The sequence below is a fragment of the Rattus norvegicus genome, chromosome 3, assembly GCF_036323735.1.
Source record: "Rattus norvegicus strain BN/NHsdMcwi chromosome 3, GRCr8, whole genome shotgun sequence".
Classification (NCBI taxonomy): Eukaryota; Metazoa; Chordata; class Mammalia; order Rodentia; family Muridae; genus Rattus; species Rattus norvegicus.
In genome coordinates, this window is record NC_086021.1 from 13,014,703 (window position 1) to 13,028,540 (window position 13,838).

At 44.4% G+C, this 13,838-nt stretch overlaps 1 protein-coding gene across 1 annotated transcript; it reads left to right on the plus strand.

Moving 5' to 3' along the window:
• Positions 1 to 915: 915 nt before the first annotated feature.
• Ssty1-ps10 (spermiogenesis specific transcript on the Y 1, pseudogene 10) lies at positions 916 to 3,097 on the plus strand. The gene is made up of 3 exons (XM_063285178.1): positions 916 to 1,044; positions 2,066 to 2,939; positions 3,019 to 3,097. Exons 2-3 carry the CDS (start codon positions 2,550 to 2,552, stop codon positions 3,034 to 3,036), a joined length of 408 nt encoding a protein of 135 aa, XP_063141248.1. The 5' UTR covers positions 916 to 1,044; positions 2,066 to 2,549; the 3' UTR covers positions 3,037 to 3,097.
• Positions 3,098 to 13,838: the final 10,741 nt, after the last annotated feature.

Below are 13,838 nucleotides of genomic sequence, written 5' to 3' on the forward strand. Positions count from 1 at the left end.
AAAAATTATAATGTTGAAGTGGAAGGGAATTACTGGGAAGAGGGAAGGGAGGGTCAGAGTGTGGGGGGACAGGGGAGGGTTCTGAAAAGAATCCTTTTGAAGATCTAAAGAACTATGTGACACAAACAATTAAAGTACCCTGTAATTTACAGGTAAATTCCATACTTACCTGCATCCAGTATTCTGTCTACCCTATTTCAAAAACACAATTACCTCATCTGTTTCATCCTGTTTTACTGCATTTGATTTAATAAATTCCTTGTAACCAGAAGTGCTGTTAAATTTTAAAGACATTTAAAATATGACTGGTCCATATCGGGTTTGTCATCAGTTTATCCCGATTTTGGAAGCAGGTCCAGGAGCTAATTTTTCCTCGCTCTTTGCAAAGAATCCATAATTCATGATCGCCATTGACTTCAATACAAGGTATTTAATCCTGTCAAATTCCAGCTTTGTTTGAAAAAAATGGCCCTCCTCTAATTGTGGGTTTTGATAAAGCTAATTTTGGGGTGCTATCCAGTGGGCTGCCTCGGAGAGAGAGGCTAGCAATATTTCTGATACGGAGAATGACTTAAAGATAACCAAAGGAAAAATAGGAGCTGGGAAAATAACCACCAAGGATGTTGGTGACTCAGAAACCAAAGACTTTTTCAGAAAAAAAAATGCATGAAAAGAGCTACTTGGGCAGACTGTGACTCGAGTCATCAGAATATTTGGGTGGGGACTTTATTTTGGGTCGCCCAGAGGCTACATGAGAAGCTATAACCTAGATGCTGGAAGTTTCTAAGCGTAACTAGGGAAGGAACTGGCCTGAGAAGGCTTCTATGACGTAAACAGAGCCAGGATGATGTCACAGAGCACTGGGCGGAGGTTGCGTTTCTCTTCCACTTGGGGGCGCTAGTCTCCCCTGAAGGTGGGTTCACTATCTTCCCAGCGGGGTGTGAAAGCCAGTTCAGTTCCTGAACCCCACAAATGTTCAACAGCCTTTTGGTGCCTGACCGGTTTCCGAAGACAGAATCTGGACGACTAGGACATTTTCTTTCGGTAAATACGTTTATGAAGATAACGGGGACTCTTGTAGCCCAGAAAGCTAATAGTTTTCCCTCGTATAGCGAGTAACGGTATGTTCTGATGTCTTCCATGTTTGAGAGCTCGGCGGACTGTCTAGGCTAGTCAGTCTCCGGAGTTTATTATCCTTTGCTAACAATATGTAATTCATAATTCTACTAAAATGCCAAAGCTCCTTTCTGAGCCTGTCAATTTAGGTGATAATATTTCTTTTTTTTTTTTTCGGAGCTGAGGACCAAACCCAGGGCCTTGTGCTTGCTAGGCAAGTGCTCAACCACTGAGCTAAATCCCAACCCCAGGAGATATTATTTCTAAATGGCTGTTGTTGCCTACACAAAAGACTCTTGTTGTGGTCGAAGATGCAACAGCGTCGCGGAATAAACCTGGGGCTGGGTCAGGATGCACAGTACATAAAGCCAGTGGACTGGTGTGCTGTGTCTCTGGCCAATACTTGTGGAGGTTGCCACATAGCTCATAGTTAGAGGGTAGACTAGGGGTGTGGCCATCCTTCTGGCTCCTTTGCTATCCTTTCTCTGTTCTGCTTGCTTAAAGTGGGGACAGGGATACTTAATCCCACACTGATCTAGCCATTCAAGGAGAGGTTCCTCAGCAGAGGCAAAGTGCCACGGGCTGAAGAAATGTGTCTGAATACGTTATTCTGAGCTATAGAGAACCATTTGTTCATTTCCCTTTGAACTTTAGATTTTGATTTTTGAGACAGGGTTTTTCTGTGGATAGCTTTGGCTACCCTGGAACTAACTCTGTAGACCAGGCTGTCCTTGATCTCACAGAGGTCTGCCTCCCTCTGCCTCTTGAGTGCTGGAATTAAAGGTGTGCTCCACCACTGCACAGCCCTCCTACGAACTTCTGATTACGACAGAATTAGATTCAGATGCTCAAACCTGTTTATCATTACATTCCTCACCTACTCCAAATTTCTCTTAGACAAGAGCCTTGGTCCAGCGCCCTCCTCACCCAACACCCATTGTTCTTGCAGGCACTCACATGACAGCGGCAACAGCATTGTGTCTGGTTTAAGCAGGCGAGCTCTTCAAACCCAGGCCATGACCAAGTATGAAGCCTGAACACAGAACGATAACCACAAGACGGTGGACCAGGAGTGTCATGGTCTACCACACGAGATCTACAGCCAAGAAGAAGAGGATGTCTCTGAGGAGGATGAGCACACCATCCTTCCAGAAGCGGAGGAGGAGGAGGAGGCCTTCTTCCCATGCCCTGGGGGACATTGTGGGCTGCAGAATTTCTCACGGATGGAAGGAAGGTGATGAGCCCGTTACCCAATGGAAGTCCATCATTCTAGATCAACTGCCAACAAATCCCTCTCTCTATCTCGTCAAGTATGATGGAATTGAATGTGTCTATGGACTGGCACTTCACAGCGATGAGAGGATTTTAAAGCTTAAGGTCTTGCCTCACAAAGTAGTGTTTCCTCAAGTGAAAGACGCCCATCTGGAATTGCCATGGTTGGCCGAGCTGTGGAGCATAAATTTGAGGGCAAACATGGCTCTAAGGACAACTGGAGGTGGGTGGTCCTAGCCCAGGTGCCGATCATGAAGAACTGGTTTTACATCACCTACGAGAAAGATCCAGTCCTATACATCTACCAGCTCCTGGATGATTACACAGAAGGAAACCTCCGTATCATTCCAGAGACTCCTCCAGCAGAGGTGAAGTCAGACGTTGACAGAGACATCTTAACAGGTCAATTTGTGCAGTTCACCAGAGGCGGCAGGTCCAAAATATTGGCAAAGTCATTTACCAAGTTCTACCCAAGCCTTCCGTTTACTTCATCAAGTGTGATGGCAACGTCCACATCTACGTCTATAATCTGGTGGAAAAGATTCGTTAAGGTGAAATTCACAAAGTGTGGGGGACACAGATGGTGAATTTATAGGATTGGGGGAAAATGTTTGTTTTTCTGTGTTTCAGATACACAAGGGTCTCTGACAACCCCAGTAACTTTTCCAGTGGAATTTGTTTTTGCTCTAAAAATTAAAATGTGCGATGTGACGTGTTGTGTGTGAACACTTTGGTGGAGGAGACGGGCTGTGGCGCATGGAACATGGAGAGGAAGCCAGAAAGGTCAAGTCTGTAAACAGTAAGTCTAATGTCACGTAGACTAAAACAAACAGGACTGAGCTGGTCTGGTCTTTAGGGAGAGAAAAGAACTGGAAATGAGGCTTAGAGGAGCAGTGATGGCACTGGGGAAAAAAGATGAATGTTTAGGAAGCAGTGGAGAGGGGCCAGACATAGACTCTCTGAGGTGAAGTTTGAGGGAGAGACAGACTGTTGGGGAAAGAGTGGGAGGGAACAGGGAGGTGGTCTTGGAACTCAAGGGGAAACCCAATAAACTGATCCAAGCAGACTGAGAATCAGAGAAGGTCGGGGATTGTTTGACTAACGAAACCTAATGAAACCTGTTTCTCATATGAAGATGTATTATTTTTAATTATGTGGGTGGGGGCAGGGCATGAACACAGGAGACCACAGAGACAAGAATAGTCAGGTCCCCTGGAGCTGGAATTAAAGGTGGTTGGGAGCCATTGGACATGAGCTCAAAGATCAAATCCACGTCCTCTTTCAAAGCAGATGAGCTCTTGATCCATTGGTTATCTCTCCAGGCCCCTAAAGTCATGTTTTTAAATACATCCAACCTTCACATGCAGAGAAGAGAGCAGGATGAGGGTAAGAAAGACTAAATTGATGGGGATGTGGAAGAAAGACTAAAGAACACATGAGGGAGTAGAGGACACTGAGGGACGCAGGAATTCCAAATGGAGTTCTCAAAAAGTGAAGCAGGAGACCAGGAAGAACAGAAAGGGTCTAGAATGAGTTGAACTTGGGCCGCATCCATATTGGTCTCTTCGGTTCCTTAAAGAACAGCCAACCATCACTACAGAAGGTGGATGTGAGGTGGAGGCTTCCCCGGAGCACATTTTGACGAGGATAACTCAAGTGAAGGCCAAACTACGTTTATATCTATCGATTCCTGAAAGTATCATAAAGCCCATTATTTTGTATGATCAGTAAAAAGTAATTTAAAATGGAAGATGAGGATGCCGTGGGCTTCTGTCAGGTGTTACCTGGATCCTGTGTTTAGCTTCCCTGAGCACGTTAGACTCTGTTGCATCCTGTAATATTTTTTGAAGTCTCTGCTCAATGCCCCTAGATGATCACAATGAGCTCCTGCACTGGCCAGTCTTGCCTGGCTCTTCTTCTACTGGATGGCTTCCTACACACCTGTGGGCCTTGTTACCATATCTATCCCCAGGAAGTTCCCGTATTTCTTTGGAGAAAACCTTATCTTGGACTCATTCATTGCTGTTTCTTCTCTCAAGAATAAGTTCTCACTGCAGGACTTGAAAATACATTCTATCGTTGATTAATTCTGCTATTTGGGTGTTTTTATACTGGCTGGTTGTCTGATGGTTTCATTGCTCTGAAAAGACACCATGACCAAGGCAACTTATAAGGGACAACATTTTTTGGGGGGGGTTCTTTTTTTTTCAGAGCTGGTGACCGAACCCAGGGCCTTGGGCTTCCTAGGCAAGCACTCTACCACTGAGCTAAATCCCCAACCCCAAGGGACAACATTTAATTAGGGCAGGCTTTCAGGTTCAGAAGTTCAGTCTATTTTCATCAAGGCAGGAATCATGGAAGCGTCTAGGCAGACATGGTGTTGGAGAAGAAGCATATCACCCCCACAGTGATATACTTCCTCCAACAAGGCCACACCTACTCCCACAAGGCCACACCTCCTACTTGTGCCACACTTCCCATGGGACAATCACATTCTAACCACCACCATGATTTTATGCCAACTTGACACAAGCTAGAGTCATCAGAGAAGAGGGCGCCTCAGTTGTGAACATGTGTCCATAAGATCCAGCTGTAGGGCATTTTCTTAGTGATTGGTGGGGAGGGCCCGGCCCACTGTGAGCGGCACCATTCCTAGGCTGGTGGTCCTGGGTTCTATAAGAAAACAAGCTAAGCAAGACATGAGGAGCAAGACGGTAAGCAGTGCCACTCCATAGCCTCTGCCTCAGTTCCTTACTCCAGGATCCTGTCCTGTTTGAGTTCCTGTCCCAACGTCCTTTGCTGATGAGCAGCAATGTAGAAGTTTAAGCTGAATAAACCTTTTCCTCCCTAACTTGCTCTTTGGTCACCATGTTTCCTTACAACAATAGGAACCCTAAGTAAGACAATTTCCTATAGAAACAGTGAGTCTAGTAGAGCCACAGACTCTTACCTCATAACCACAAATAGAAACGTATAGACACTTTGTTTCAATTTAAAGGAAAGACTTGCTCATGTACTGACCTGTGACGTTCTAGTTTGCTTCCTTCTCTCCGTGATGAATGCCATGATCAAAACTATCTGGGGGAGGAAAGTGTTATTACCTTACAGGTTACAGACCATCACTGAGGGAAACCAGAACAGGAGCTTGAAGCGGTAACAAGGAGCGCTGCTTGTTGGCCTGCTCCCTGTCTCAGTCATTGTTCTGTTGCTGTTAAGAGACACCGTGGTCAAGGAACTACTATAATGAAAGCATGTAATTGGAGGATCCCTTACAATTTCAGACGTCTGGTCCATCATCATGGCAGGGAGCATAACACGGGAGCAATAGAGAGCTAAGCTCTGTAAGCAGAGAGAGAGACAGAGAGAGACAGAGAGACAGAGAGACAGAGAGAGAGAGACAGAGACAGAGACAGACACAGAGAGAGACAGAGAGAGACAGAGAGAAAGAGAGTGAAAGAGAGAAAGAGGGAGAGAGAGAGAGGGGGAGGGAGGGAGAGAGAGAAGGAGGGAGGGAAGGAGGGAGAGAGAGAGGGAGAGAGAAGGAGGGAGGGAGGGAGAGAGAGAGACAGAAAGAGACAGAGAGAGAGGGAGAGAGAGACAGAGAGAGACAAAGAGAGAGACAGAGAGAGAGGGAGAGAGAGAAACTCTGGGAAATCATGGGGCACTAGAAAACTCAAACCCCTCCCTTGTCTACACCCCCACTTCCTCCAATGAGGCCCACCTCTTAATCCTTCTAATCCTGGAAAATACTGTCACTCCCTGTTAACTAAATATTCAAATATATGACTGTGGGAGCCTTTCTTATTCAAACAGCCACACTTCCCATGGCTGCTCCATTACTATTTCTTACAGCCTAAAAGGCTATTCTTTTTACACATGACTACTGATGAACTTGCCCACAATGGTGGGCCCTCCCACAACAATCATTATTCAAGAAAATGTTCCATAGACTTACCCAAAGACTAATCTAATGGAGGCAGTTCTTGAATTGTTCTCTCTTCTCAGTTGGTTCCAGATTGTCAAGTTGGGGAAAAAAAGAAGAGAGAGAGAGAGAGAGAGAGAGAGAGAGAGAGAGAGACCCAGCACCGTAATGTTTCTCTTACTCCATGTTAAGTACTCACCACCAGCCACTCTCTTCTCTTAGTGTACAGACCCACTTCCCTGTATGGCAGATCTGAAGAGTAACTACTGTCACCAACACGAATACTCGAGGATATGTGACAGGAAATGAATACATTCTACAACTCCCAACGCCAAGCAAAAGCATTTTAGTGTGTGCTGCACTTACTGGGAGACTGTCAGTCACTGGCCATTTCATGGGTCACAGTAGACCAGAGAACCAAAACGTCACAACCTACATATCATCTCCTCTCAGCAGGAGACATAGCCCTTTCTCAAAACCCATGAATCTATCTGTACACTTAGATTTTTTCAAAACCTACTTTATTTAGGTTTCTTAAACATTCTAGCCCACCAACCAGAGGTAGCAGAGAAAGTTGATAGGAAAAGAGAGAGAGTTGTGGACCTATTTAGAAGTAATTCTTTGGGGTAACTCCAATCTTCATTGTGCAGTACAATCCAATAGCAAACGCAAAACACGAATCAGTAGCAGTGCCTTGACCTTGCAGAGACCACAAGGCTCTAACCAACAAGAAGCAGCAGAAGCAGCCAGAAGCAGCCCGGATAGCACAGGTTCTTTTGTGCATTTCTCATTATGGAACGAAAACCAGCAAAGACCATCGAAGTACTGCAAGGTGTAACAATGTAAAAATGTCCTTTCCCTCTCTGTGGGATTACATTTATGTTCACTGTAAACATCCTGTTCCCCTTCAAGCGTGTGCTCCAGTGAAATATCACATGCCTTCTCATGTGTCTGCTTCAGCAAAACATGCTCTCCTAACATAGCTTCCAGAAAAACATCCTGTGACACAAGTGAGTTCCCAAAGAAACCAAAAAATTTCCACTTCATCTATCCTTGACATACACTCGGCCGTGACATCACAAAAAATATAATGGGTCCTAGCGCCCAGCTCCACCAGTCGCTGGAGCTTCTGCAATTGCACTCCGTAAGACTCAGACCCTTTTGTGAGCACAACCTTCATATATCCCTGTAAACATTGTGCTCTCTCCATCTTTGCTCTCAGCTAATAGCTGTCCAACTTCCACCCAACTCAGCTGTTACCAGAATAACCCTCATTAAGAAAGCCAATGAATTTGACTTGATTTATTTTCCCTGACAGAACGGAGTGTTCTCCCTTCATGGTTACACTGGTGTCTGAGTCATCTGTAATAAAACCCATTACTATTAAGATAAAAGTCAAAGGAACTATGACAAATAGCAAATCACACAACAAACATCACAGTTGGCCAAGCCTTTTCTGCAGCCTTATTGAAGTATAATTTACATACTTAAAAAATCCATTTATTTTAAGTGTGTAATTTAATGATGTAACAGCAAAATTTATAGCTTCCTTCCCTTTTTTAATACTCATTTCCCACTAGTTCATACGATATTGAAGTCTATGAAAAACACAGAAGTGAAGTCAGGAGAAGGACCAAAGCTGGAAGCAGGAGGTTCTTGATTTGCTAAGACGACAGATACATTGGCAGAATATTCTGGATAAAACCACTTGGGAAACATTGGGTCTTCCTTAGCATGCAGCCTCCAGACAAAGAGTTTAAAGGATTTAGTCATGGGTCCACCTACACCAAACCTGGACCTGACCTGGTATGGTCAGCATCACTTTTGGCCACTTTCATGTTAATCACATTCATCAATCTTACAAGTTGCCTAGCAACTCACATAGTAAACAAACTTATTTTGGTTCATGATTTCATAGGTTTCGGTCCATGGTCACATGACAATGAAAGGGGCATGATAGAGCTCAACTGCTAACCTCACTGTCATCCAAGAAGCACCAACACAGGAAGAGACCAAGGACAAAAAAACACCCTCCAAGACATGTCCCAAATGACCAAGTTCCTTAATTTCCTATCTCCTAGTTTCCCGCCACCTTCATACACATCCATCAACAGATGAACTCATTGATTACAGCCCACAGGGTCCAATCGATTTTCATAGCCCCACCTTTGAACATTGTACTGAGACAATGTGTATTTTAAACCCATAGGGCAGGGCCAGAAGGTTGTGTCAGAGGTCTAAACTTCACCTCACACTAGAAACAGGTGGGTAGGTTTCTCAACATCCCCTATTTCTTTCTGGGACTGAGCTACACCATGTCTGCATTGCAGCATTTTGTGTGGGGTGAGATACTGTCAGCAGTCAATTGTAAAGACGCCCCCCACCATGTGTGTGCTTGAATGTAAAATGGGACATCTATAATATAGAAACACACGCATATACACAGACTCACAGAGAGAGGCAAAAAGGGAAGGAGTTGAGTCTTAGGATCCCTCAACGAAGAGGGAGTGGAAATATAAGATACAGATGTCAGCGAGAACCAGAACAAAGCAGTGTCTTCTATACACGACAGGACCACGATCCCTCAGCTCTAGCTGACAGGAAAGGGAGAGTCAGTTTTCTACAAAGGTATAGCTTGTGATAAGCTGGCCAGGCTCTAGGGGCTTGCCCAAGGCCCATGAATTTATGGGCAGCATAAATGACTTGAGTGTGTTATTACAGAGGGCAGAAAGAGAGCTTGAAGTTGGGAGAAGGGATTAGGTGGGGATGGATCTGGGAGGAGTTAGGAAGAGACGTGAGAAGTAAATTCTATCAATATATAATGTACAAAGTTCTCAAGGAACTAATAAAAGTGGTTTATAAATACCATAACTGTACTGAACACATACAAACCATTTTTCTTGTCATCTCCTAAGTAACAGACCCTCATGATTTCATTTCATTAAGTACAAAAGTAATGCAGAGATTATTTAAAATGTAGGAGGGTCTGGGGTGACGGCAGAGGGGTAAAGCCAAGTGTGTGGTCACACATGGAAACACCAGGGCTTGGTATGGGAACAGGAGGAAGACCAGGGCTTCCTGACAGTGAGCCTCACCTCAGGTTCAGCAGGGGACCCTGTCACAAGGGAATGCAGTAGGGAGTGACGGAGGAGAACACGCTCTACCTTCCCCCAGCCTCTGCACTTACATGTCTCTATGCACACACACACACACACACACACACACACACACACACACACACACACACATATAAATATGACTAGAGTATACGAGAGGCTTGCATATGTTATATGCAAATGCAGTGTCACTTTATCCATGGAACCTGAGGACTTTAGATCATTGGGAGTCCTGGGCCAACTCTCAGAGGACAGGATATATCTCCTTATTGTGCAAACAAATCCTTTGTTGAGTGTGTGTCAGTGACTCCCCACAGTTCTCCTCCTCTAGTTTCCTGTGTATCACAGAGAATGATCTGGAAATACTGAAAAAAACATAAACTAAAGGCTTTGTTGTGGTTTCTAGGCTTGCGTTAAAATCATATTTATCACGTTTTATTAAATGGAAGGGAAATCTTCAGCTCCGAACAACAATAGACTCAATCATGTTGGCTTCTGTTTTATCCCATTATGAATAGCAATTAATTGCACATCAACAGCTCCCCATGCTTTGAACTAAATCAGGATGAAGGGATATGTTTCCGTAACCCCTATGTGGACAATCAAGAAGAAATGGGGGAGGTATGATGACTTTGGCTTATGGGAGAATTATGGCTTGATTGGATACTTGTTATGCAAATAACCCTAACCTCTGAGAAATGAATGTAACGATAAAATATACTACCAAATGGGATGGACACTCACTACTTGATTTCTTTTAAAATAAAAAAAAAAACTTACTTTAGTATTTTGAATAAGGGTGACCCTCAAAGGTTCAAATACTTGAATGTGTTTGGTTTCCAGTTGGTGGATTGTTTAGAAAGGATTGGGCGTTGTGTTTTTGTTAAAAGAGATGGGTCAATGGGAGGTGGGGGCCTTGAGATTTCACAAGCCCACCAGGCTTCTCTCCCTCTCCCTCCCTCCCTCCCTCCCTCCCTCTCCCTCTCCCTCTCCCTCTCTCTCCCTCTTTCTCCCTCTCTCTCCCTCTCCCTCTCCCTCTCTCTAACTCTCTATCCCTCTCCCTCTCACTCTCTGTCTCTGTCTCTCTCTCTCTCTCTACCTCTCTCTCTCCCTCTACCTCTCTCTCTCTCTCTACCTCTCTCTCTCCCTCTACCTCTCTCTCTCTCTCATTTGGGGAGCAGGATGTGAGCTCTCAGGAACTACTCAGCCAGGACTGCCTGCCTGCCAGCCTGCTGTCAGGGTGTCTACCACGATGGTCCACGGACTCACCCTCTGAAACTGTAAGACGGCAATTAAATGTTTCTTGTCATGAATTGGTTTGGTCACGGTGTCTCTTCACAGCAATAGCACAGTAACTAAGGCACACATATTCCTGCCTATTTTTCTAATACTTCTGTATTTATTTCATTATAGTTACCTGTTGACCATTGAACAGTTTTATGAATAAGGTTCAAGTTTAAAGACAAATAGTGACAAATAGAGTGCACTGCTAGGGGGTTTGGCCTTGATGGGGTGGGTGTGGCCTTGTTGGGGTAGGTGTGTCACTGTGGGCATTGGCTTTAAGACCCTAACCCTAGCTGCCTGGAAGCCAGTCTTCTAGCAGCCTTCAGAGGAAGATGTAGAACGCTCAGCTCCTCCTGCACATGCCTGCCTAGATGCTGCCATGCTCCTGCCTTGATGATAATAGACTGAACCTATGAACCTCTAAGCCAGCCCCAACTAAATGTCCTTGTAAGACTTGCATTGGTCATGGTTTCTTTTCATAGCAGTGAAACCCTAAGACATACATACAGATATACATATACATATACACCTAGGTTCACACACACACACACACACACACACACACACACACACACACACACCATTTACAGGGATTTTAGATCTAGCCAGGGCCCCTGCAGTTTCGTTGTTCCATCTGTTACACGTGTTCATGGAACATGTCTCTCTCTGTTTCTTGTTCTAGGAAGTACGTGGACAACATCTGCAGACTCGCTTCATTTTACTTTATTCTCCTCTTCAGCCTTAGAAATCTCAACTTACAGAGAGGGGAAGATGGGAACTTGGTTCGATAGCTCTTTTTGTCTGTGGGGAGCTTACATCTCAAGTCACAAAGGGAAAATAAATATAACAAGAAATAAAAATACACATCCAAACTGTGATGGGAAGTTCATATCCGTTCCCCTTAATGAATGTCAACTTTGGAAATTGGAATCCACACTCAGATGAGACTTTTGAAAAATCCTAATTCTCAGTCAGGCTTTGTTATTTCTCTTTCCCTGAAAAGGAACACCACTAGAAAAAGACAGACTGTAGGTTGCTTTTGTCCACAAATTGAATCAGAAGCATTTGATAATGAGCATAGAGGGGGCTCACCCCATGTTTACCAAAGAATAAATAATATGGGGGAGGGGAGACATCTAGAGAACAGTTGGTGCCTTATTGGTATTAAAAAATGATACTGAACTCAAGAAATAATATTTGGTAAGTGAAAAAACTAGGTTTTCATTAGGCAGAACTGTTTTTAAAATAGCCTTCCTTTTAGTCATGGAAAGAGGGGGGTGGAGCAGGCCAGTCTGTAGATAACTAAAGTCATTCTCATCAAAATATTAAGAATAATGTGGATTGTTAATGGACTTGAATAAAATTACAAATTTTACCTTTCAAAGGGGAAAAATTGTATTCCAGAGAGAGAGAGAGAGAGAGACAAAGGAGTGTCCAAACTCATACTTGGTTCTTTCAATAAATCTACTGGTAACTCATGTGTTGGTTGATATTAGGATTAAAACGCCGGTTGGATATCTCGACTTAAGAGTGTAACATGTGGGGCTGGGGATTTAGCTCAGTGGTAGAGCGCTTGTCTAGGAAGCACAAGGCCCTGGGTTCGGTCCCCAGCTCCGAAAAAAAGAACCAAAAAAAAAAGTGTAACGTGTGTGAATAGCTGCCAGTGGAAAGACTTGTCCTCGGATTTCTCAAAAGGCATGAAAAAGCCGCCGTGGAGTTACTGGATTTTGTTTCAAAGACTTTAGCTCCTTGTCTGCAGGGATGCCGGGCCTCAGAGGAAGGGCCTGAGACCTCCTAAGAGATAGTGTCCAACACCTGAGGCCTGCACACAGAGGGAAGTAGCCTTTCTCAGAAAATGGAGCTGGGAGAGCTAGAAAATGGAGGCGACACATCGATCAAATCGCTGTAATAGATCGACGGCAGCCAGTTCACAGAGCGAGGCAGCTGTCAGTGACTCGGCCAAGAACTAAGAGGATTTGAAAAGATAATAACAACACAGAGTTCACAGAAGCCACTATAGACTCATGGGGTCTGCAAATTTAATCCATGTGCTCTGGGCAGAGAAAACAATCCAAACCAGAGATCCCTCTTGCTCAGCCCTACTGAACGCTGTGCTGTGTCCCGGATGTCCCATGTCAAGGACTCAACCTAGATGCCGGAAGCCTGTGAGAAACCGGAGCTACGTCATTTCAGTGCTGACACCGGAAATGGCTCAAGTCTGCACCTTCATTGGAAGGAGAAGAAATAAGTCACACAACACCGGAAGTAATCCTCGTCAGGGTCTGTGTGAGGTCGGATGTGTACGGCACCATGATCAATCAGTAAGCACTGCCTACACGTGTCGGGTGAGCCCACACAAAGGAGGAAATAGTTTTTAAATTTAAACACAATTTCTAATAACTTGTAACTTTTAAGAGTCCAGTTTTAGCACAAGCTTCCAGATTATGTAGTTTCTCAGGCGGAAGAACTCGGCACAAGAAGTGAGTTTGAAACTTTGGAGGTTCCCACTATATGACAGCAAACTAAGAAAAGCATGGAGGTGGGGTGTGGTAAAACGAACTAGAGGTGAAAGACCTGCTCCCAGAAAGGGAATTGTACAAGCCCAAGGCCCTCAACTATAGAAGTAAAAAGTAAGTTTTTAAATATGTGGGACAAGCTGACAAGTGTAGAGCTCGCTCCCCTCACCAAAGCCCTTGAGCTGGGAAAGAGACTTAACATCTCTGTGGACAGCAGGTATGCCTTTGCTACAGCCCATCAGCTGAGGGGCCTGCTGACATCTGAGGGCAAGAAAAAAAGAGATTCTGGCCATGTTAAGTGCCCTCCATGACCCAGCCAGGCCGAGGAAGAGACTCTGATACACCTCAACGAGAAAGAAGATCCTGGTACAAAAACAGGCAGAGGCCATGACAAAACAAATGCATCAATAGACTCACTTAGGGGTAAGCAAACTCATCCAGATGTTTTCAAAAACTAAATATTATGTCACAGGTCTCAAGAATCTCGTGGAACAGATAGTGCACTGATGTATACCATGCCAAAAGGTAACTGTTTTCAGGATAGTTGACTGTGGTAAGAGGCTCCGTGGGGAACGGCCTGGATACTACTGAGAAGTGGACTTCACAGAGATA